Raw genomic sequence first — 24,350 nt, forward strand, 5'->3', positions numbered from 1 at the left:
TCTGCGTGAGGTTTACATGTATACACTGTATCTATCATCTCGATAGGGTCATCGTACCAGTCACCAATGGCAGAAGGGTTTCTGTAAAGAAAACAAACAAGAGTAGAAGGGGCTGTTTCCTTTAGTTTAAACTCTAGCCACATGCATTCAATGTCTTTGTGTTCTAAGTCAGGTCTTCTACGCGTGTATTGAACAATGGAAGAGTGGATGTAAGCAGCGATGCCATTTTCACCGGTACGACGGGAATCACGACGACGTATGACGTCATAATCAGGGATACGGATGCGGGTATCGGGGATGCTGTCGTGTAAGCGTGATTCGGTGATGCCGTATAAGTGGTACACGGGGGTTGCGCTGTGTAGAAAATTGCATATGTCTTGTACTTTGGCATCTAGATGGTAAACATTTAAATGACCAACATGCAGCATTATCAAACACAAGAAGAAGGAATACACGAAAACTTCAAACAAAGAAATTAAAGCAAATAAAGCAAGAACAACTCAAGAAATACGGCAGCAGCTAATTAAAATCACTAGCAATGGCTGTCGGTAAAAACATAATAAAACATACAGCGTGCAATTGTAACTAATAAAGGCACTTTGATCGCTATGGTCACACGGTCACACGGGTCCGATCAAGTCAATTAAAACACAATGGTTTATGGTCACACGAGTCCGACCAATTCATATGATGCACAAAGGACACTCAAAGTCGGTGGGTCCGATCAAGTCAAATAAAACACAATGGTTTATGGTCACACGAGTCCGACCAATTCATATGATGCACAAAGGTCACTCAAAGTCGGTGGGTCCGATCAAGTCAAATAAAACACAATGGTTTATGGTCACACGAGTCCGACCAAGTGATATGATGCACAAAGGTCACTAAAAGGCAGTGGGTCAGACCAAGTCAAATAAAACACAATGGTTTATGGTCACACGGGACCGACCAAGTCATATGATGCACAAAGGGCACTCAAAGACAGTGGGTCCGACCAAGTCAAATAAGACACAATGGTTTATGGTCACACGGGTCCGACCAAGTGATATGATGCACAAAGGTCACTCAAAGTCAGTGGGTCCGACCAAGTCAAAGAAAACACAATGGTTTATGGTCACACTGGTCCGTCCAAGTGATATGATGCACAAAGGTCACTCAAAGTCGGTGGGTTCGATCAAGTCAAAATAAAACACAATGGTTACCATCAGTGTTCACGAGGAGAACTGAATTACCATGTAAGAGAGAGAGAGAGAGAGAGAGAGAGAGAGAGAGAGAGAGAGAGAGAGAGAGAGAGAGAGAGAGAGAGAGAGAGAGAGCGATGGGGGGGGGGGGAGGGGCAGACAGGCAGGCAGAGACAGAGATAGCTCGAGACAGAGACCTGCAGAGCACTGACCCGCACATTCTTGCCATTTCTCAGGCTTGAAGACCATTGTGGGTGCCTTACTGGAGGCGGTACGGAGGTTGCGCGACGTGATGATCCTCACCATTTTCATGCTGTCCATCTTCGCGCTCATCGGCATGCAGCTCTACACGGGCGCCCTGCGACAGAAGTGTGTCCGCAACTGGACAGAGGAACTCGGACCTAACATTACAGATGAAGAGTGGACCGAGTTTGTCTGGAATCCTGGTACGTACAATGGACGTGTTTTTCTTTCCAAAAAAAATTATCTTTGAATTGCTGTAATATTAAGAAGTAACAGTAAGCAGGGATGTTGCTAGTCGGTAAATTTGCACAAAAAAAGGCCATAAAAAGTGTCAATTTTCGGGAGTTTTAGGCATTATTGGCGTCAATTTTCTCCGATCCTTAAAAATAAGTGTTAATTCTGCCAAAAAGACGCTAACTTTTTGGTCATTTGAAGTACGTTTCAGCGTGACGTGGATTGCCCACGCAAAACTAGAACCCCTGGTCAAGATACGATGTTTGTCCCAAAAATGACCAACGATGAGGAGTGTGCAAATATAAAGACCTTATTGTAATAGGTAGGATGTTGCATAAAGATAAAAAAAATAAAAAAATGTAAAACACAGTTGGGATGTTGAGTGTGTTTTTCTGACAATGATATTTGAGTTTTCCACTTAGAAGAACAGAATCATAAGTATAGACAGAATGAGTCTGACTGTTCAGTGTGCATTATCTGTACATACTTTATGCTTTTTTAAGTTAAGTTTCTTTAAAGCATATTATAGTGTAATACGCACATAATTTTCTGAAGACTATTGATTTTGACTCGCCCACCAACTCACTCGTAATAATAGTGTTTACATTGTTTCAGGTAACTGGGAGCTAGATTACTACGAAAACATCATGGTTTGTGGAAACGGCAGTGGGGCCGGGTAAGTGTTCCAAAAAATAATGAAAAATATGGTTTATTTGCAATTTTGCTTGTTAGTTTTATGTGGGCAGGACTCAGTGCTAATTTAAGGGAGGGGGAAAATTCGCGTAGATTAGCAATACAATTCCCTCATGAGAAAAGAACATTACAGTGCCAAAAGGAAAATAGTTACTAAAAAACCTTCGTTCTCGACTAATGTTCCACGGAAAGATTACTTGCTTTAGCTCCTTTAAACCTGCTATGAGCAAAGATTCAAAAACAGCGAAGGTTATTTCATGGAACGCTTAATTCAAAACACGATACAAAACATTCGCAGACTGTGGTCCACTCACACATCTCTTGAAGCAAACTAACAATAACAAGTACAACCATCTGATACACAAACAGAAATGCAAGGACATACAGAATTACTTAACTTAGATTTGGGTAGTAAACCCGTGTTTCTTTGAAAATGGTGTTTACGTTCTCACAAAGTAAGGAAAGATTAGTTTGTTTCCGCTAATTTGCAATTTCTGGAATTTTGAAAGCTCCAGATCAGATCACATTCTTCAGATCCCCAGATGTCACAATTTAGTATTATTTTCCGGGTGGGGGTGGGTTGACATTATTTCAATCTTTCTTTGGACATTCTATGATCTCATGCCTGCTAAGACAGGTCACTGGGTGTGCAGATTTCATGACCTCTTCCTTCTTTTCTTGTTTGCAACAGTGGGTGTGGCTTGAACCCACTTGAAAATTTTACTTACATCTGCGTTCCGGACGTGGGGCCCAATCCCAACTACGGTTACACCAGCTTCGACAACTTTGGCTGGGCTTTGTTGTGCGCCTTCCGCCTCATGACACAGGACTTCTGGGAGAGTCTGTACCACCTGGTAAGAGACATGTCCTAGTTTTGTGTTGTGGCTATTGGATCTTCTTGTTGGTGGTGCTGAAGATGGGGAATGGGGCAGGGGGTATGTTCGTTGGTGTGCGTGTATGATTTGGTTTTTTGTGTGTGTGCTCTTTCGTTTCATGACACAGTACTATCGGGAGAGTTTGTATCACCTGCTGACACTTGAAAGTTATTCAGGATTTTGTTTAAGGATTATTTTCTTACTTCTTATTCTCTTTGCAAACTATTTCTTTATCCACAGACTGGTTGTGCACTGAAAAAGCGGGGACATAGAAAGTTCACGGATAATCACTTACAATAATACCTTTCAAAAACTGTTCTTCTTTTGTAGCATCAGCAGGATAACACGCTGTAAAAACGATTTTATGGCCTCTTTGTTATCATTTTATCTCTTTAACAGCATGTCTAGCTTAAAATGCAATGAAACCATTCTTAAGATCTGCGTAAATGTTTGGTTTTGTCCATACTGAAACGTCCCATAAACTAAGCCTTCGTGATCCGTTTATCCGTTTTGCATTGTTATGAAAATGGATTTAGTGTGTTATTATTGAGATCACGCGCCACTGTTTGCAGGTGCTGAGAGCAGAGGGCTCGGCCCACGCCCTGTACTTTGGTCTGGTCATCCTCCTGGGCTCCTTCTACCTGGTCAACTTGATCTTGGCCATCGTGGCCATGTCGTACGACGAACAACAGAAGCAGGACGCCGCTGATGCCGAGGAAGAAGCGGCAGAACGATTGGTTAGTATTGCATTTTTATTTGCATAATAATTATATGAAAAGTATGGGAGGTGTATAAAAAAAGAAGAAAACAAAATGTGTATGCATGAACGTCGATTTTTCATTAAGTGCTTCTAAATACCATAGGTGTCAATAGACTGCTCGAAACACTAAAGAGCGAGACAGGCAAAATGTTGTTAGGATGAAGGTCGCTTTGAGCGCTTACTTCCCTTTGCGATTTGATCTTGATGGAATTTTTAGTTTTATTAAACTACATGTAGTATATATTCCTAGTCAGTTGTAGTCTCTGTTCAATGCATGTATGAAAAGACTGAGGTATTTTTTTAACAATGATGATTTTTTATTTGACAGCAACAAGAAGAAGGCGAAAAGATGAGCTTGCTGAGCAGGAGCGCCTCAGAGACATCAGCTTACGACCCCATAGCACAAGAGAGAGACTCGGTGGCCAGTGATGCCTCAGGAGGCAGCCATCTCAAGATCGGCAACTCACAGAAACGGGTAAGCTAGCTCTAGCTCTACCATGACCTAACCCTCGTGTTTTTACTAACACACACAAAACAGTGTTCGACTTTCATTCGCTAACGCGCATCGGTAATTCTTCATTAGACAGTCATCCTAAGATCATTCTTTCTTTCTTTATTTGGTGTTTAACGTCGTTTTCAACCACGAAGGTTATATCGCGACGAGGGAAAGGGGGGAGATGGGATAGGGGAAAGGGGGGAGATGGGATAGAGCCACTTGCTAAGTGTTTCTTGTTCACAAAAGCACTAATCAAAAAATTGCTCCAGGGGCTTGCAACGTAGTACAATATATGACCTTACTGTGAGAATGCAAGTTTCCAGTACAAAAGACTAAACATTTCTTACATACTGCTTGACTAAAATCTTTACAAACATTGACTATATTCTATACAAGAACCACTTAACAAGGGTAAAAGGAGAAACAGAATCCATTAGTCGCCTCTTACGACTTGCGGGGTGCAGAGAAATAAGGATGTGGAAAAGAAGACTTTTGGTAAGTGAAATAAAGGTGATGGATCCAGTCAGGTAGAAATAAGACAACAAGAAAAGAATTGGAAAACTGCAGGGAATAGTAGGGAGAGTTTTCTTGGAAGGAAATATAGGTGAAAGGACTGGTAAGGCAGAAATAAGACAAAAGAAGAGAAGTAAAGGGGTGGGGTAGCTCTGTTTAAACGCTCCCGCCGCGTGAAGGCGACCCCATGGGAGCTCCTAAGATCATCCACTCGCAGACATGGAGAGGCTAGAATGTGTACGATGTTCTGATCTTGATATTTTTACGTATACAGACAAAGCAGTCACCTACTTACACTTTTAATCGTGAAGAGAAAGTACAATTGCTTTTGTTCGAGAGCATAATTATGTGCTCTGTATGCCAACTATTTTTTGCAATATAGCAGTTCAAGATGAACAACTATAAAAAAAAAAAAACTACCCGGAGCAGTTACATGAATTCACTTACTAGTTTGTAATATACCCCTCAAATGTTCGCACTAGGTAGTTAATTGTTGTACCATGTTTGGTGACAAACTGCACATCAAAAGTTAAGCCCCTTACAGAAGCTCGTTACAATGACAAAAAATCAAGAAGATGTGACTGAGAGAAAAAAAAATGTTTTAAAATACACATGTTTGGAAATATCAGAGCAAACAGCGCTCTGGGATACAATAATGAAATCAACGTTTTCTTGACGGAAAAGAGATGAAAAAAATGGGATTGAAAGTCATTCATCGGACTTGTTTCCTGAAATAAACCGTTGGTGAAATTTCTTATAAAGCTAGGACACTGAACTTGCTTATTGGGGTTTTGTAAAGGGAAGCATAGTCAACTAACTGCTTTTAAGGAAACACATTTTCACCGCTTGTACCTCCACAGAGCTGGCACCTTAGTCCCTGCACACCTTTCATGCTTGCTTTTGTCCATTAAAGCACAGTTTTCACCCTGCGATTTGTTTTACCCATTCATCTTTTCTTTTCTTCTCTTTGTCATCTATCATTCTTGTCTCATGAAGCTAGCTCCATAAGCGCCCCAATCGTCATACTGCCCCAACTCGCACACCTGACTCCTCAAACCTAATCTTCCATTGTTTTTCTTCTACATCTCAGTGCACAAACCCTTCCTTGATCACGCTTTTTATCTCAATATTCTGTTGTTCGCAAATGTCCGCATAATATCAAAGGCACTGGTCTTTTTTCATGTCCAAAAGAGATCAGGCGCTCCTTTTCAATTGTTGTCAAAGGCTGCAGCATTGGAATCATGCAGGTGATTTGTTTTGGTTGGGACTACATTATCATCACAAAATGACAAATAGAATTTGTTTGAGCAATTACAGCAGGGGAAAATAAGGCACTGTAAAGCTTAGTATTGTCTGTTATTGCATTCGCTTAGTGTTAGTTGTGATTGTATTGTATGTGGAACGCACAGTTTAGGTTATTCTTGTTGTCGTTTTATCGTTAGAACGTCTGAGTATGTAGTACCCCAATGCGTGATAGTATCAGCACAGCCAAGTGTGATTGAAATGTGCAGAGCATGGGCAGATTGTCACTTTCGGCTCTTTTCTTTCCGATTTTAGTTTGACAAGTTGTTGGGGTAGTTTTTTTTTCGTTAGGTAGGAATATTCTTGCGCACAAAACAGAGTTCCGCAAAGGCAAGTAGCATATGAGTTCTTCATGTTCGAGAACAACAGAGAAAAACATATGTGCTCCATGGCACATACGAACTTGCTTGAAACGCGAGGTGTCTTGCCTGACCACTATTACCACCAGATCTCAAAACAGCTTCCGCTCTCAGGCGAAGGTCATGAGACCTGAAAGCAAGCTTTTGTCTCACCCGAGCCACCCGATCTTTACGGGTTTGTTTTCCAACTAACGAGCCATCTGATCTGATAACAGCTTCTTGTCCCAATAGAAAGACACCTACTTTGATTTTTCTTCCACGGAAGAGCCACCATATCTGAAAACAGCTTTGTGTTCTACAAAAGAGCCACCAGATCTGAAAACAGCTATTTGTTCTACGAAAGAGCCACCATTAAAACAGCTTTGTTTTCTACGAAAGAGCCACCAGATTTGAAAACAGCTATTTGTTCCATGAAAGGGCCACCATATCTGAAAACAGCTTTGTTTTCTACGAAAGACCCACCAGATCCGAAAACAGCTATTTGTTCCATGAAAGGGCCAATATATCTGAACACTGTTTTGTTCCATTAAAGAGCCACATGATCCGATAACAGCTTATTGTCCCAACAGAAAGACCTGATCTCAAAACACTTCTTTTATTCCATGAACGATCCACCATATCTCAAAACAGCATTTTATTCCATGAACGATCCACCATATCTCAAAACAGCATTTTATTCCATGAACGATCCACCATATCTAAAAACAGCATTTTATTCCATGAACGATCCACCATATATAAAAACAGCATCCGTTTTATTCCATGAACGATCCACCATATCTAAAAACAGCATTTTATTCCATGAACGATCCACCATATCTGAAAACAGCATTTTATTCCATGAACGATCCACCATATCTGAAAACAGCATTTTATTCCATGAACGATCCACCATATCTGAAAACAGCTTTTCATTCCACTAAATACCCACTTGATTCGATCACAACTTCTTTGCCTACGTCGAACTACAAATTAACGCCCCTGATCTGAAAACAGCTTTTTGTTCAACCAGATCTTTTTAGGCTGGATCAGAGCCGAATAGTCCATTAAAGAGCGGTCTGATAAGCTTCTTATGCAGCCAAAGAGCCACCTGGTCTGAAAACAGCTTCTAGTCCCTCGAAATAGACACCTGGCCTGAAAACAGCTTGTGGTTTTGCTATTGAGCCGCCTGATATGAAAAAAGCCTCCCCCCCCCCAAAAAAAAAAAGAAAAGTATCTCCTGATCTTGAAACAGCTTGTCGTACCACTTAAGAGCTATATGATGGCCTCGCAAGATCCACAGAGAATACAGTAAAGACACAATCTACCCAGAGAATGTTCTTCCAGGTGCTGGACAATGTATGTCAGTATTAGAACCACTTGATGAAAGGGCTTCTTGTCCCATTAAATTGATGGCACAGTAAAACCATTTGGTTTTTAGCTTCCCGGATAAGCACCATAAAAACTGTCAGCCAAGTTGGAAAGACTCTGGAAGGTGCTTGTACCTTTCGTGTGTCATTGTTTAGATAGCTACAGATTCCCGGTTAGTAAAATACAAAATGTTAACCAAGTTGGAGAGAGACTTGAATGTGCTTGTACCTTTCGTCAGTGTAAAGATAGCTACATATTCCCGGTTAGTAAAATAGAAAATGTTGGCCAGGTTCGATGAACTCTTGAAGGTGTTTGTACCTTTTGTCTGTCAGTGTGTCACTGCTTTAGATAGTCTTAGATTGCCGGTTAGTATAATAGAAAATGTTGGCCAAGTTCGAGGGACTCTGGAAGGTGCTTGTGCGTTGCGTGCGTCAGTGTGTCACTGTTCAAAGCACAATAGAAAATGTTGGCCAAGGTCGATGCACTCTTGAAGGTGCTTGTACGTTTCGTGTGTCAGTGTCAGTTGTGTGTTGATCGCTCTGCTTGCAGGCCAGCTTAAGCCTGCCCGCCTCGCCCTTCATCCCGCGGCGGAAGGGCAGCCGGGGCTCCACCCAGTTCAGTTGGAAGAAGAGCAAGCAGTACGCGCATGCCATCGACCGCCAGCCCCTGGTGCACCACCACCACAACATCGAGGCCCTGCCCCTCCCCTTCGCCGACGACTCGGCGGCCGTCACCCCTTCCTCCGAAGATCTATGCAATTCCCCCTTCCTCCCCAAAAACATGCCCAACGGCCGCCGCTTTAGCTTTGCCAACCTCAGCATGTACAGACACCCGCTGGCCGTCGGGTCCCGCCGCAGCAGCGCGGCCTCGCAGCACAGTCGCACCTCCCGCGGCAGTCGGACCTCCCAGCGTTCGCACTTCGGGGAGGGCAAGAGCAAGATGGAGACCCTGCTGCTCTTCAACAGGAACAAGTCCAAAGCTCCAGATGTGGTGCTCGACACCTCCAAGTTAGAAGACGCTGTGAGTGGGCCGTTCATCTCTAGATATTCACGCACTCACACACCCCACCACCCACGGATTCTCTAACTTTCATTTAGAAGTTTGTATTTTGGTGAGTCGACAACGCATTCACACAAGAGAACAGCAACAATCACATGTTAGTATGACTAGTGGATGATGGTTTTTAATTCAGGAAGCAATTCTCTATAGACAAGGACATGGATGACCGACTTGGAGAATGATATCTGTTAACCCATCCTATTGCTTTCGTCCATGTTTAGTCCATGCCAGATGTTTACATAGATCGTGGTGCTAGTGTATAATGCTTAGCCAGAGGGCTGCTTTAGAGGCATATGCTTTTCGACTGTTTACCCGATCCCCGTGTTGAGATGCCTGCTTTTGACGTACGTTGACTCTTGCTTTGTCGAGCATGTCATATTTCAACCTGCAGGCTTGCTTGTAAAGACCGTACACGCTTCCTGCATGGGTTTTAACTTCCTCTGTTTTTATCAAACCAATATACTGCACAAATTCATGGGTATGTGTTTGCTGACTTTTCTCAGCTGTAAAGTGAGAATCTGGCGGTGGAGGAAAACAAATCCTTTCTTGTGTTTTTGACTAAAGGGGGAAGTGTATTTTTCTTACTATGTTGTCAAAGTTTGCAGACTCCTGTATTTTTTCCACCTGTTTTCCAGCACTTTGTTTTTATCTTGATGTTGATTTTGAAACCTCGGAAGCAAAACCTAGCTGGATTTAGATTGTTTTCATGACGCTGATATTGCTGCGTTTTCACGTTTTCTGCAACTGTTAACTAATTGTTTGAATTTTTCAGGATTCACTTAACAGCATGGACAGCCAAGCAGCAGAGAAGAAGAAAATGTCTGCCAGCAATCCCTTTCTCAACTCCTCACCAACTGGACAAAACGTTGAGATGAAAGGTAATAACAAACAGCGGAGAAAGTGTGCTAAACATACATTGCCTTCACATGTTAACAATCATGTCAAACATCACAAACCTGCACAGACTTTTAGATGAAAACGAGAACCTTCGTCCAATTAAATACATACCAGAAACCAACAGACTTGCTACGTTCTGTGCATCGTGTTTGGATGTTTAAACAAATATTAATTCGACGACGATGAGGATGATGATGTTGATGATGATGATGATGATGATGATGATGATGATGATGATGATGATGATGATGATGATGATGACGACGACGACGACGACGACGACGATGACGACGACGACGATGACGACGACGACGACGATGACGATGATGATGATGATGATAATCATGATGATGACGATGACGATGTTGACGATGATGATGATGAAGATGATGATGCCATGACGGGTGGTTTCAGATGTGATGGTTCTAAAGGACATTCTAGACCAGGCCACAGAACATCGGCAGAGTTTTCTCAGCGTGATGAGCGAGCCTCAGACAACACTCAAGGACAAACTATACCGCTATTGCTGTGTTTGGGACTGCTCACCCCTCTTCACTAGGTTACAGGTGTGTGTGTTTTCTCTCTCTCTCTCTCTCTCTCTCTCTCTCTCTCTCTCTCTCTCTCTCTCTCTCTCTCTCTCTCTCCCTCTCTCACTCTCTCTCTCTCTCTCTCTCTCTCTCTCTCTCTCTCTCTCTCTCTCTCTCTCTCTCTCTCTCTCTTGATCCAGGCTTACAGTTCTGTATCAAATATTGCATTATCAATATTATTCTTGAGTACATTTCCTCTCGCTATTCTGAGCCATGTGCCTTGTTTTAGCGCTGAGAATGCCACGAAGAGGGGTTAATGATAATAATATTAATAAATGAGCATTTATATAGCGCAACATCATAACTTTACAATTATGGTCTTTGCGCTTGACACATTTAAAATTATAACACAGTTATACAAGCATTTACATCTACATTCATAGTCAACAACGCTTAATTAAAAGCATACACTATCAAACATACATTACAAAAGATTCTTCCACTAACTAAGTAATAAAAACATGAATAAAATAGGTAGTAAAAAACAAGGAAATACCAGTTGAATACCCTTAATCAAACAGAACATGTTATCAACAATGCTGAAAACAGTCCTAGATGTTTATATACATTATCACTAAAACAACAAATACACTACATGTAGCCTACTGATGGACTGAGAAAACAAAATCAGGGGTTGTATTTCTTGAAGAGGTGCGTTTTAAGTGCTCGTTTGAATGCTTGGGGTGACTGAGAGTGGCGGATGTGAAAGGGGAGAGAATTCCATTGTGTGGGTGCGCAGAAAGTAAAAGTGCGTTGTCCGTAGGTTTTGGTGTGTGGAATGGTAAGGATGCGACAGTCAGAAGAGGCACGGAGTTGTCTTGCTGGAGAATAGACGGTGAGGAGTTCAGATAAGTAAGCAGGAGACGAGCCAGAAAAGAAGTTAAAGCAGAGGGTGGACAGTTTGTAGTCAATGCGGGCTTGAATAGGTAACCAGTGCAGTGTGTGAAGAAGTGGTGTTGCGTGATCTCGTTTTCGTGCTTTGAGAATGAGGCGTGCTGCCGAGTTTTGGACTTTTTGTAGTTTATGCAGGAGGTACAGAGGACAGCCAGAGAGAAGAGAGTTGCAGTAGTCAAGTTTAGAAAGAACAAAGGCACAGACAAGAGTGTTAGTTGTTTGAGAGGAGAGTGTGTGGCGAATGGTGCTGATCTTACGAAGCTCAAAATAAGCTGCTCTACAGACTAAAGATATATGTTTGTTAAGGGTCATGTCAGATGAAATGGTGAATCCAAGGTTTCTAGCTGATGGTGAGAAAAGAATGTCGGTATTGCCTATTTGAACAGAAACAGATTGGGGAGAGGGAAATGTAGTGTTCTTCGTTTTGCACAGTAAGACTTCAGTCTTATCATCATTCAGCTTGAGTTTGTTATCGACCATCCAAGATTTAACATCAGTGATGCATGTCTGAATGGTCTGGATGGCGGAATGTGTCTCTGCAGGGGGACTGGGTTTATACAGCTGGGTGTCATCAGCAAAAGACTGATTTAAAACAGAATGGTTTTGAATCAGTGTGGATAGGGGCTTAGTGTACATGATAAAAAGGATGGGACCGAGTACTGAACCTTGAGGAACGCCGAAAGAAAGTGGGGCTGGAGCAGACATCTGGCCATCGACAAGCACAGCCTGAGTCCTGCCAATGAGATAGGACTCAAGCCATGCTAGCGGTGGACCGGATATGCCGTACAGAGTCTGAAGTCTATGGAGAAGCGTGACATGGTCAATCGTGTCGAACGCTGCAGAAAGGTCAAGTAGGGTAAGCACTGACACATCACCACCATCCAGAGCAGACAGAATGTCACTGATTACTTTAAGTAGGGCTGTTTCAGTACAGTGAGCATGAGAAGGGCGATAAGCGGACTGAGAGTGCGAGATCAAATCATGGGTGTTCAAATATGACAACAGCTGCTTCAAAACTACCTTTTCAAAAACTTTGGACAAGAATGATAAATTAGATACAGGACGATAATTCTTCAAAATATTGACATCAAGACTAGTTTTTTTGAGAAGTGGTTTGACAAGTGCAGTTTTGAACAATGATGGAAAAACACCAGATAACAGGCTATCATTGACAATTTGAGTAAGAGCTGGCAACAACACATCAAGATTCTCAAAAAGCAATGGTGTGGGTATGGCATCAAGTGGACAAGTTGTTGGTTTGGACTTCAGAATAATGGATTTAAGGTCTTTTTCACTGATTGGCTGAAATGATGGAAAAGAACAATCAGTGAGAACATCAACATGACTGGAGGAAGCAGAATGTGCACTCATCTGATCAAGTTCAGAACGAATATCAGAAACCTTCTTGATAAAATAATCACTGAATACATCTGGCAGCTGACTAGCGGGGAAAACAGTGGGAAGTGGGGATACCTTACTGCGGCCGGTCAACCGGCAGCAAATATCGAACAGTTTTTTGCTTGAATCGCAAGCAATAATCTGGGTTTGGAGGAAGGTTGTCTTTGCTGCGTGTACTAACTTAGTTACAATGTCCTTTGCTCCTTGAAATATTTGTTTATGGACAGTAAGACCAGTCTTAAGATACCTGCGCTCATCACGCCTACGGTCACATTTGGCATCACGCAGTTCGACACAGATATTGGAATACCACGGTGCGGACTTGGACGGACGGACACGGCGACGTGAAACGGGGGCATGAACGTCAAGAGCAGCACGAAGTGTGGCATCAAGTTGGTCAGCGGAGGGGGAGGGGGGCAGCGCGTTCTGCAGCTCGACCCTAAAAGCGTCTTTATCCATCGTACGGAGACAGCGGACAGACTTAAACATGGGTGGAGGAGGAGGACACTGGGTCATCAGATCAAACAAAACACAAAAATGATCCGAGGCTAAGACATGTGTAACAGACACAGATTGAACAGTATGATCATCAGGCCTATGCATAACCCAATCCAGAATGTGATTCTTCTTGTGCGTTGGATGACTGACTGACTGTGTGAATTGAAAAACATCTAAAATATCTAACATCTTGACAGTGGAAGGGTGGTTGCAGTCATCAAAATGAACATTGATATCACCAAGCAAAACAGGAGTTCCAGACAATGTGTTACAATGGTCAACAAGGTCATGAAATTCAGAGAAAAACATGGCATCAGTCAATTTGTTTTTTGAGTTTGGAGGAGGCCTATAGATGCAAAACAAGTGAACTGGTTTCTGATGAAGGGCTAGTGTCACTTGTACACACTCAAAGGATGGATGTGTAAATGGCAGTACCGAATTAAACGACACATGACTAGAGAGAGAGTTTTTGAAGATCACTGCTATTCCACCACCGCGAGTGACACTGCGGGGAAACGATCGCAGGGAATAGTTTGCTGGTGTCAAGTCAACAATAACACTGTCGTGGTTCTCCTTGAGCCAAGTCTCGGTCAAAATCAAAATGTCTAGGTCATTGTCTGTGACAAACTCGACGATTTCTGTTCTTTTACATGCTTGCTGAGTTGAAGAAACAGACTGAGCGTTGAAAAGTGCGATGCGGAGAGGTGTGATGGTGGAAGTGGGGAGTAAGGTGTGTGATCGAGACTTACAGTCTTTTGGCGTCGGTAGCACTGCCCCATTCCTCCGACGTGGTCTGCGACGATGTCCCCTGTGTGCCTTCTTTGGGGGGATGCGTAGGCATGGTAGCTGATGGCAGTGAATGCCAAGGTCGTGAAGACGACGACACAGCGACGAAGCGTCACTGGGTACACAGCTGGAGGCAGATCGAGGCGACGACGAAGGCCCCGACTGTCGATCAGGTAATCCAAGTACGGGAGGCACAGCAGTACTGCTCGGGTTCAAGTCCAACAGGTACTCTCTGGTGAAACAGCGACGATCAGAGCGAACACCGATAGGCACACGAGGTAGGCCTACGGGTACGGGTACGCGTGCACTGTAAGCGGCGTAAACAAGCGCACTGTCATCGCTGCTTGCCAACTGGCTGAACAAGTCGCTGAAGAGGCCTACTGAGCACTGCACAGTGATGGCTAGCCAAACGACGAAGATGGAGAAAGCTCTGGGATCCATGGACAGAATGCGTAGAAAATTATACCTCTGTGTAGACAGTTCCATCAGACAACTTCTGGTAGTAAAACCAATCGATAAAAACTTTGATAAAATAGGTAATTTGGTAAAAAGTAGTAAGAGGTCACGTCAGGTGTGTCAATCCCCGCTCATGAACACTACTCACTTTGGCAGACATTTGTTTTTTATTCCGCCTAAAAAGCCTAACTGTCTCGTTGACTGCTGCCGAATGGTGCGATGAAAAGAGCGCGGTGCAACTAAGGAGTATGGCTCATTCCTGAGTTAGAATTTCTGTTTCGTTGGCAACTAAAAACTGTATTTGACCACACTGCTTGAATAACCCCCCATCCACACACACACACACACACACACACACGCACACACACACACACACACACGCACACACACACACACTGTCACGTTTTAAAGTCAAATGAATGACCTAAAACGGTCAATTACTGCTAACTGACTAACCAACCACACCACGATCCACTCTCGCAGTCACACAAAAAAGTTAGAAACAACAAAAGTATAAGTTCTTGACGTCAGTTTATATACACTAACTCTCCACCTCCCTCTTCTCGTGAAGCCAAAAGTGTTTTTACGACCAAGTCGTAAAGCAATAATAACTGACAAAAGCCAGTTAGAGTTTATGAAATAATAAGAACACGCTGAACCGTGTAAAGCTAGAAAACACTTAGCTGCTCTGTAAAAAGTCTTAGTCTGTACAGGCGTTAACACTCACAACTCAAAGTTCTTCATAAAGGGTTAGAAAGATGACAAGGTGGGGGGCGTTTACGCATGGGTGCACTCAACTCTCAGTGTAGCCAGGGTCCATTCGATGAAACAGTGGCGCAGTGGTGTATACAGGTGAAAGTTGCAGCAACACCAGTAACAGCCGTAGAACAAAGGACAGCAACAGTGTAGCCCGTCTTCAACAGCAAACAGGTAGCAGCCAGGTAGCAAACGTCCAGCAAACGTACAACAACACCTCCAGCAAGTCTCCAGCAGCAACCAGCAACAACCAGCAACAAGCTGAAACAAGAGCAATTGATGCAGTGACCATGCCAACAATCCCCCTTTTTACCACCTTTAAACATATCTAACTTCCCCCTTTAGCGAGCACGTGGTACCTGCAAGGATAGACTTTTAATAACAACTCAAGACATTTTCTCCGCCTCTCCATATCTGCAAAAACCATATACAGATTACAATTTAGCGTTATAATGAGCAAGTTATACGCTATCATGGAGAAACAAAACAGAGTTTACATTTCACAGACATTGACCGGTCACCAGCGTAAAGTAACGGCTAATTACCTCAACAGCTCGTAAAACGTAGCTCTCCCAAGCAAACCGCTTGAATATTTGGCTCCCGCTCGTCAGCGAAAGTATGTAGCCAAATCCCTCACGTCCTAAGCCTTCTGCGTTCTGCACTGACGCCAGAAGCCCGTTGGTCGACCTAAACCAGTCTTGCAACGCGTTGGAATCCTCCAAATCTTAGTCACGGAAACTCAGACCTTGTCGTCTGTAAAGCCATCTTGAACACGCGGCCAGTACAACTGGCCTTGACACGGAACGATTCAAGGGGGGCAATCTCAGTCATCTGAAAGAGGGAAATCCAAACGCAATCCGCCTTGTTCGATTTTATGGGCTTGGACGATAGAGAAAAATAAGAAAAGCAAAAGCTGGAGTCCAGTCTGGACGAAACTGCTATCAAGAACGCAGAATTGATTTTTTCTGAGTTTTTTTTTAGCCGTAAGCGCCATGTTTATCGGAGCAGGAAACTCTTCCAGAGTGAGGCCCCTTTGTTGGTTTCACTGCGGTGAACAGAAGTTATGAGAAATTCGAAATGAGAAATGGCGCTTACGGCTAAAAAAAAACTCAGAAAAAATCAATTCTGCGTTCTCGATAGCAGTTTCGTCCGGACTGGACTCCAGCTTTTGCTTTTCTTATTTTTCTCTATCGTCCAAGCCCATAAAATCGAACAAGGCGGATTGCGTTTGGATTTCCCTCTTTCAGATGACTGAGATTGCCCCCCTTGAATCGTTCCGTGTCAAGGCCAGTTGTACTGGCCGCGTGTTCAAGATGTCTGTAAAGCTTGTAGCGAAAAGAAAGAAAGCCGGGGAAAAGAAAAACCATGTGATCTCCCTGACCAATCAGCAATCGCTTCCCCAAACCAAGCGATCTTCCTGACCAATCACTGGTCGCCTACCAAACACACCTACATCTTGGACACCCTATAGCATGCTTGGAACACGTGTTCTAAACGGTGAGCGAAATCACCCGATACCCGCACTGTTTCCACGTGAATTTCGTGCTCTCAGCCAAAACTTTTCCGCAATGCGGTATGGCAGCACAGGCGCATTACATTGCAATTTGGGAAAGGCGCCCAACAAAGAGTTTCTTTCCCACTCGTGTCACTGAAATCGTGACACACACACACACACACACACACACACACACACACACACACACACACACACACACACACACACACACACACACACACACACACACAAACAGACACAAAATCCCCCCCAAAATCAGGACCAACCATTTGTTTACTGAGATGTCTTTGCTGTTTTCAGAAAAACTGTATTTTACCACATTGTTTAAATACCGACCCCCCCCAAAAAAAAAATATATATTTAAGACTAACGATTTGTTTATTGTGATGTCTTGCTGTTTCCAGGAACTGATGGGTCTCTTCATTATGGACGCCTTTGTGGATATGTTCATCACACTGTGTATTCTGGTCAACACCTTCTTCATGGCCCTAGACCACCACGAGATGGGCGCAACGCTCACTGTGATCACAGGTGGTGCCAATGAGGTATGCATGTGCACTGAGCTCACGAGCTGTCACTCGTAGAGTGCGCTCTTTTTCTTTTTCTTTTTCCAGGCCAGAGATTGACTTCAAACTTCAATGGTTTATTTGACATAAGCATGCACGTGCTTGTATCAACTGAAATTAAGGTGTAAATGCTATTGACACAAACATGTTTTAATTCAACCACTGTCGAGGAAAGATCGCAGAGAGAGAGAGAGAGAGAGAGAGAGAGAGAGAGAGAGAGAGAGAGAGAGAGAGAGAGAGAGAGAGAGAGAGAGAGAGAGAGAGAGAGCAGAAGTTGTCTTAAGATAGCTTGAGCATGGAATTAAAAGTCCATGGATGTTGTCATAAGAACTGTAAGTTTATAACGCGGAGTTTTTTCTTTAGATTTTCTGTTTAATGAATAACTCATCAAGTTTGTGCTCCTGTTTTGCCATTTGAACCCATGAAGGTTATTCAGGGCCGATTTACATTATCTCTTCTCACCTATTTGAACACTGGTCCATTTAAAACAAAATCTGAAAAAGGCAACCGTTTAATGTACTAATTGTTTTGAACAGGTTTTCACGGCGATTTTTGCGTTTGAGGCGTTCTGCAAAGTCTTTGCCTTGTCACCGCACCGCTACTTCAAAGATGGCTGGAACATCTTCGACTTCATCATCGTCTTCCTGTCTCTGGCCGAGCTTGGCTTCCAAGGACTCCCAGGGTTGTCCGTGCTGAGAGCTTTCAGATTGGTGAGCCCTGATCTTATCTGTTGATAGATATTCACTTTTTGATTTCATTTTTGTTATCTTTAGTCAAGTTTTGACTAAATATTTTAACATCGAGGGGGAATCGAAACGAGGGTCGTGGTGTATGTGCGTGCGTGTGTGTGTGCGTGTGTGTGTGTGTGTGTGTGCGTGTGTGTGTGTGTCTGTGTGTGTGTGTGTAGAGCGATTCAGACTAAACTACTGGACCGATCTTTATGAAATTTGACATGAGAGTTCCTGGGTATGAAATCCCCGAACGTTTTTTTCATTTTTTTGATAAATGTCTTTGATGACGTCATATCCGGCTTTTTGTGAAAGTTGAGGCGGCACTGTCACGCCCTCATTTTTCAACCAAATTGGTTGAAATTTTGGTCAAGTAATCTTCGACGAAGCCCGGACTTCGGTATTGCATTTCAGCTTGGTGGCTTAAAACTTAATTAATGCCTTTGGTCATTAAAAATCTGAAAATTGTAAAAAAAAATAAAAATTTATAAAACGATCCAAATTTACGTTTATCTTATTCTCCATCATTTGCTGATTCCAAAAACATATAAATATGTTATATTCGGATTAAAAACAAGCTCTGAAAATTAAATATATAAAAATTATTATCAAAATTGAATTGTCCAAATCAATTTAAAAACACTTTCATCTTATTCCTTGTCGGTTCCTGATTCCAAAAACATATAGATATGATATGTTTGGATTAAAAACACGCTCAGAAAGTTAAAACAAAGAGAGGTACAGAAAAGCGTGCTATCCTTCTTAGCGCAACTACTACCCCGCTCTTCTTGTCAATTTCACTGCCTTTGCCATGAGCGGTGGACTGACGATGCTACGAGTATACGGTCTTGCTGAAAAATGGCATTGCGTTCGGTTTCATTCTGTGAGTTCGACAGCTACTTGACTAAATGTTGTATTTTCGCCTTACGCGACTTGTTTATTATGTGCTGCCTTTCCTTTACGTTGTTTGACTACAAGGATTGTCCGTGCTGTTGGCTTTCAGATTTGTATGCATCCACAATGATCGGTAAGGCTTCGAATTTTCAATATTTTGTCCTGTCCATTCGTCTCTTTTTTTGTGCTGAATACAACATGTTCATATTCGCAAGGATATTCGGCACAGTGCAATACAGGCATGAGGGCTTTCGGATTTGAAAGCAGCCATTGTATTTGCTCACTTTGTCAACTAATCTCTTTTCAAAGACGTTTGTTTGCATGGGGTTTATTTGTTCTTGTGTTTGTTTGTTTGTTTGTAAATGTGTTGTGGTAACTGAACTTTTACAAGCCCCCGGTCACATCTGATGCAGGTCTACGACGTCTGCCATGGGTTAAAAACCTGATGATATGCAGGGCCGGACTACCGGGGGGGTTATGGGGGTTGCGCAACCCCCCCCCCCCCCTAGCCTAAACATGTACCTTACTTATTTAATTTTTTTTTTATTATTGCTTATTTTATGCCGTTTCATGCAAGGAGCGACCATTTTCCTATCTCAGAATATGACCTACCCGTCAGCTTCAGGGGGCTTCGCCCCCTGACCCCCACAACAAGGAGGGGGGGGTGGGTTCTAGGGTTTCCGGACCCCCTCCCCCCCCAGCCAAAAAATAAAAATATTGAATGAGGTATGCATTTCTTTATTTTACATTGAGTTTCAATTTTTGGGGTATTAATCAGTGACAAAATCTGCTGCCTGAAACTGGTAATGATCATCCTCAGAATGCACCAGATTGCACCATTTTGCATCCTTTTTTTCAAAATTTTCCGGGGGGGCATGCCCCCGGACCCCCCTAGCAAGCTAGGCGCTTCGCGCCGTCAGCTTGGCGCTTCGCGCCTTCACACCCATATCTTCACAATATACTTTTCAACAAAACCAGTCATAAAATGAACTGATCCGCCCCTGCCGCCAGGGGGGACATCCCCCTGGGCCACCACTGGCAACCCCCCCCCCCCCCCCTCCTCTTCGCCTAGTCCGGCCCTGATATGTATCATTGTATCTTCCTTGCAGCTGCTTGTGTTCAACTTTTCCAGTTATCTGTCTGTCTGTCTGTCTGTCTGTCTGTCTGTATGTCCGTCTTTCTGTCTGTCTGTCTGTCTGTCTGTCTGTCTGTCTTTATTTCTTTCTTTCTTTCTTTCTGTCTATTGAACTTTCTTTCCTTGTTTGTTTCTTACTTTCATTCCTTTCTTCCTTAGTAACAAAGGAGCTTTCACTACAAAGAGGAAGGCCAAAAATCGTTTACTCATTACTTTGTCGTCATCATCATCATCATCATCATCATCATCATCATCATCATCATCATCATCATCATCATCATCATCATCATCATCATCATCATCATCATCTTTTCCGAACACTCACTATTATCTCCTCCTTGCAACTGCGTGTGTTCAAGTTGTTTAAGCCGTCTTTCTTTCTGTCCGTATGTTTTATTTTTATTTTCCTTCTTTCGTTTCTTTCTTAGTAATACATAAACTCGTTTACTCGGATTTGTTCTTTCTTTGAAGACTCCCAACATGCATCATCATCATCATCATCATCATCATCATCATCATCATCATCATCATCATCATCATCATCTGTTCGGAAAACTCATTATCATCTTCTCCTTGTAGCTGCGTGTGTTAAAGTTGTTCAAGCTCTCTGTATGTCTGTCTGCCTGTCTGTCTGTCTGTCTGTCTGTCTGTCTGTCTGTCTGTCTGTCTGTCTGTCTGTCTGTCTTGTTTTACTTTCTTTCTTTTCGTCATGGCGTCATCATCATCACCATCATTATCATAATCATCATCAGCAGCAGCAGCACCAGCACCAGCATCAGCATCATCATCGTTATCTTTTTAGAACATTCATTATCATCTCCTCCTTGCAGCTGCGAGTGTTCAAGCTGGCCAAGTCGTGGCCCACGCTCAACATGCTCATCTCCATCGTGGCCCGCACAGTCAGCGCCATCGGCAACCTCGTCATCGTCCTGTGGATCGTCGTCTTCATCTTCGCCGTCATGGGCCAGCAGCTGTTCGGCGAGTACTACGTCAACTTCACCAACTCCACGCTCTTCCCAGAGGAGGGGGGCATTATGCCCAGGTGGAACTTCTGGTGAGTGCTTGGAGGGGTAGTGTGGTGTTGGGGGTGGTGGGGGTGGGGTAGGGGGGAGTGGAGAAGGAAAGGGGTGAAAGGGGAAATATAAAGCTGGCAACGCTGATTATAATGATGCATATGATGGATGAGGGCATCGACGACAATCATGATGAATTGGAACAACTGAGGGGAGGGGGGGGAGAAGGAGAGGGGGAATATAAGCAGGCAACGCTGATTATAATGATGCGTATGGTGGATGAGGGCATCGACGACAATCATGATGAATTGGAACAACTGAGGGGAGGGGGGGAGAAGGAGAGGGAGAATATAAGCAGGCAACGCTGATTATAATGATGCATAATTATGATGGATGACTGCATCGACGACGACCATGATGGATTGGGACGACTGACATGTAACTATGGTGGATGAGGGTGGCAAGGACGATGTAACGACGATGATGATGAAGGATGAGAACGAACAAGTATGATGAATAAACGTATGAGTGTGTCAAGGTTATCAATGAAGACGACAGCAACAGTGACGATGATGATGATGACAACGGAAGTGAGAGTGACGAGTGGGCTAGCATTAACTGTTTTGAAATCTTTCTGCAGTGACTTCATGCACTCGTTCATGATCGTGTTCCGAGTGTTGTGCGGAGAGTGGATAGAGTCTATGTGGAATTGTATAAGGGTTGCTGGCTGGCCCTGCATACCCTTCTTCCTACTCACCATGATCATTGGCAACCTGGTGGTACGTGATTGGTCTTCTTCTTCTTCTTCTTCTTCTTCTTCTTCTTCTTCTTCTTCTTCTTCTTCTTCTTCTTCTTCTTCTTCTTCTTCTTCTTCTTCTTCTTCTTCTTCTTCTTCTTCCTTAGTTGTACTCTTACCTTATAACGTTGTCTTCTCTCTCATTCAGTCAACTGGTCTAATGTTACTGTAAAGGGCTTGACTGATCCTGAAACTGTCTAGTGTTCAACTACAACTAAAAAACTTAAAACACCTGTGTATTCTCCGTGCAGGTTCTGAACCTTTCCCTTTGCTTACTCGTATCACTGATTAAAATGTTATTCTCCTCCATGTAGGTCCTGCATGTTTAAAGAAAGTGTTCTTCTCACTGCAGGTTCTGAATGTTTTCTTTTGCCTATCTTCATGGATTAAAAGAAACGCTTCTCCTAAACGCAGGTACAGAGTGTTTTAAAGAAAAAACAACTTGTCTTCTTACTACAGGCTCTGGACATTTCATTTTGCCTATCTGCACTGATTAAAAAAAGAACGTTCTTCTCCACCGCACTGGCAGGTCCTGAACACTTAAAGAAAAAAACGCGTTGTCTCCTCACTTTAGGTTCTCAACCTTTTCCTTGCCTTGCTGCTGAGCTCATTCGGCGCGGAAAGCCTCCAGAAATCTGAAACGGAAGAGGAACCAAACAAGCTGGCTGAGGCCTTCGACCGCTTCCGGCGCTTTGGCTGTTGGGTCAAGGTCAAGGTCATCGTGTGTCTCAAGGTCAGGCTGAAGACAGGGAAAGGCAAGCCACCCCCAGGAACCATGCAAGTGTCCCCGGAACTAAACGGCAAGGACCCACTGGTTGACGGCGTTGTTGGTAATTGTCTGTCCCTCTGGTCGGTAGTGCCTTGAAAGGGGGGTACAAGGGTTGTCCACAAAGTTGGTGGCCAGTATATATGGTGAGGCATTGGCAACATTCGTTTTAAAATGTTACCATCATGTCTGCCTTCTTTTGTTAGAGACCTTAGCTTACGTAAAATCTTGTCAGCCCAGTCTCATTATCAACGCACAGCCCACAGCCAAAATGTTTAACCGAACTTTGTTTAATTTAAACGTGGAAAAGCAGTCTTTCATAACAAACATATGAATTCAGGAGCTGAAGTTGTCTTCAGTCAGAAAGAAACCTCAGGGTTTTCATGCTCAGCACGTGTGACGCAATTAACAGCGTGAGTACAGACAAGATCTTGCCATCTTTGAAAATGCCTGTCAGATGGTTTCCAAATTGTAGCTCAACCCCTGCCTGGGAGAATCACACAGTTTTGTGACAACCCTCTTATGCTGGGGACAGTTGGGCACACCTCTGTAGTATTTTAAGTGAGTGATAATGCTTCCTCCTCATGGTCCGGATATGTTGACGGGTATGGAGATTCATATGTCTCTCAGCTGATTGATGTGGACACTTTTTGAAAGGTAGGGAGGAGTGAGGTTTTAAGAGTACGCAGGGGGGGGGGGGGGGTTAAGGTTGAAGGGAGGGGAGTGTTGAGGGAGGAATACAATCCACTGTCACTCGATCTGACTTTGTGCATGACTCACAGAAACCCCCGCGGGTTAGGGGGAAGAATTTACCCGATGCTCCCCAGCATGTCGTAAGAGGCGACTAACGGATTCTGTTTCTCCTTTTACCCTTGTTAAGTGTTTCTTGTATAGAATATAGTAAATTTTTGTAAAGATTTTAGTCAAGCAGTATGTAAGAAATGTTAAGTCCTTTGTACTGGAAACTTGCATTCTCCCAGTAAGGTAATATATTGTACTACGTTGCAAGCCCCTGGAGCAAATTTTTGATTAGTGCTTTTGTGAACAAGAAACAATTGACAAGTGGCTCTATCCCATCTCCCCCCTTTCCCCGTCGCGATATAACCTTCGTGGTTGAAAACGACGTTAAACACCAAATAAAGAAAGAAAGAATGACTCACAGAGCAACGTGTTAATCAACGTGTAGATTATTAAGTATTACATGAAATGATTTGATGTCTCAATTTAAGATAAAAAAAAAGTATTGTAGTGGTGTATTTCAAAAGGGCTGTGGCGTTCGTTCATTTCTTTTATATTCAATTGTTTATTCTACTTTTTTTAATTTTTTTTTAGAGTATTTGTTGTTTTAGTTTTAAATGCTGATTGCTCTGTGATTTGTGTCTGCAGGAGTCGAAAAAACACCCGAGGACATTCCTGATGGTGCAAAGGTGCGTCATTTTCACTGCATTTTTGTCTTCCATAAATAGCTGGAAGATAGTAAAATCAGACCTTCACTTGTAGTATTGAACATTAGCGTATGCCTTGTTACAAAGTTAAGCAATATTGTGTTCAGTTTAGATAGAGCATCACAAAACTCAATATGAGTACACGTTGTCACAA

General features: G+C 43.1%; 1 protein-coding gene across 1 annotated transcript in view; it reads left to right on the top strand.

The window, feature by feature from the left end:
• LOC138953273 (sodium channel protein para-like) overlaps positions 1-24,350 on the top strand; it is an 88,405-nt gene that overhangs the window by 22,250 nt on the left and 41,805 nt on the right. The window contains exons 6-20 of the mRNA XM_070325072.1: positions 1,418-1,627; positions 2,274-2,334; positions 3,043-3,205; positions 3,799-3,963; positions 4,315-4,461; positions 8,556-9,026; positions 9,838-9,943; positions 10,377-10,528; positions 17,258-17,398; positions 17,956-18,129; positions 21,007-21,230; positions 21,830-21,968; positions 22,560-22,811; positions 22,879-22,888; positions 24,141-24,178. Coding sequence (XP_070181173.1) covers positions 1,418-1,627; positions 2,274-2,334; positions 3,043-3,205; positions 3,799-3,963; positions 4,315-4,461; positions 8,556-9,026; positions 9,838-9,943; positions 10,377-10,528; positions 17,258-17,398; positions 17,956-18,129; positions 21,007-21,230; positions 21,830-21,968; positions 22,560-22,811; positions 22,879-22,888; positions 24,141-24,178 — 2,453 coding nt within the window. The remainder of the gene's footprint in view (positions 1-1,417; positions 1,628-2,273; positions 2,335-3,042; positions 3,206-3,798; positions 3,964-4,314; positions 4,462-8,555; positions 9,027-9,837; positions 9,944-10,376; positions 10,529-17,257; positions 17,399-17,955; positions 18,130-21,006; positions 21,231-21,829; positions 21,969-22,559; positions 22,812-22,878; positions 22,889-24,140; positions 24,179-24,350) is intronic.

The sequence above is a fragment of the Littorina saxatilis genome, linkage group LG17 (genome assembly GCF_037325665.1).
Source record: "Littorina saxatilis isolate snail1 linkage group LG17, US_GU_Lsax_2.0, whole genome shotgun sequence".
Lineage (NCBI taxonomy): Eukaryota > Metazoa > Mollusca > Gastropoda > Littorinimorpha > Littorinidae > Littorina > Littorina saxatilis.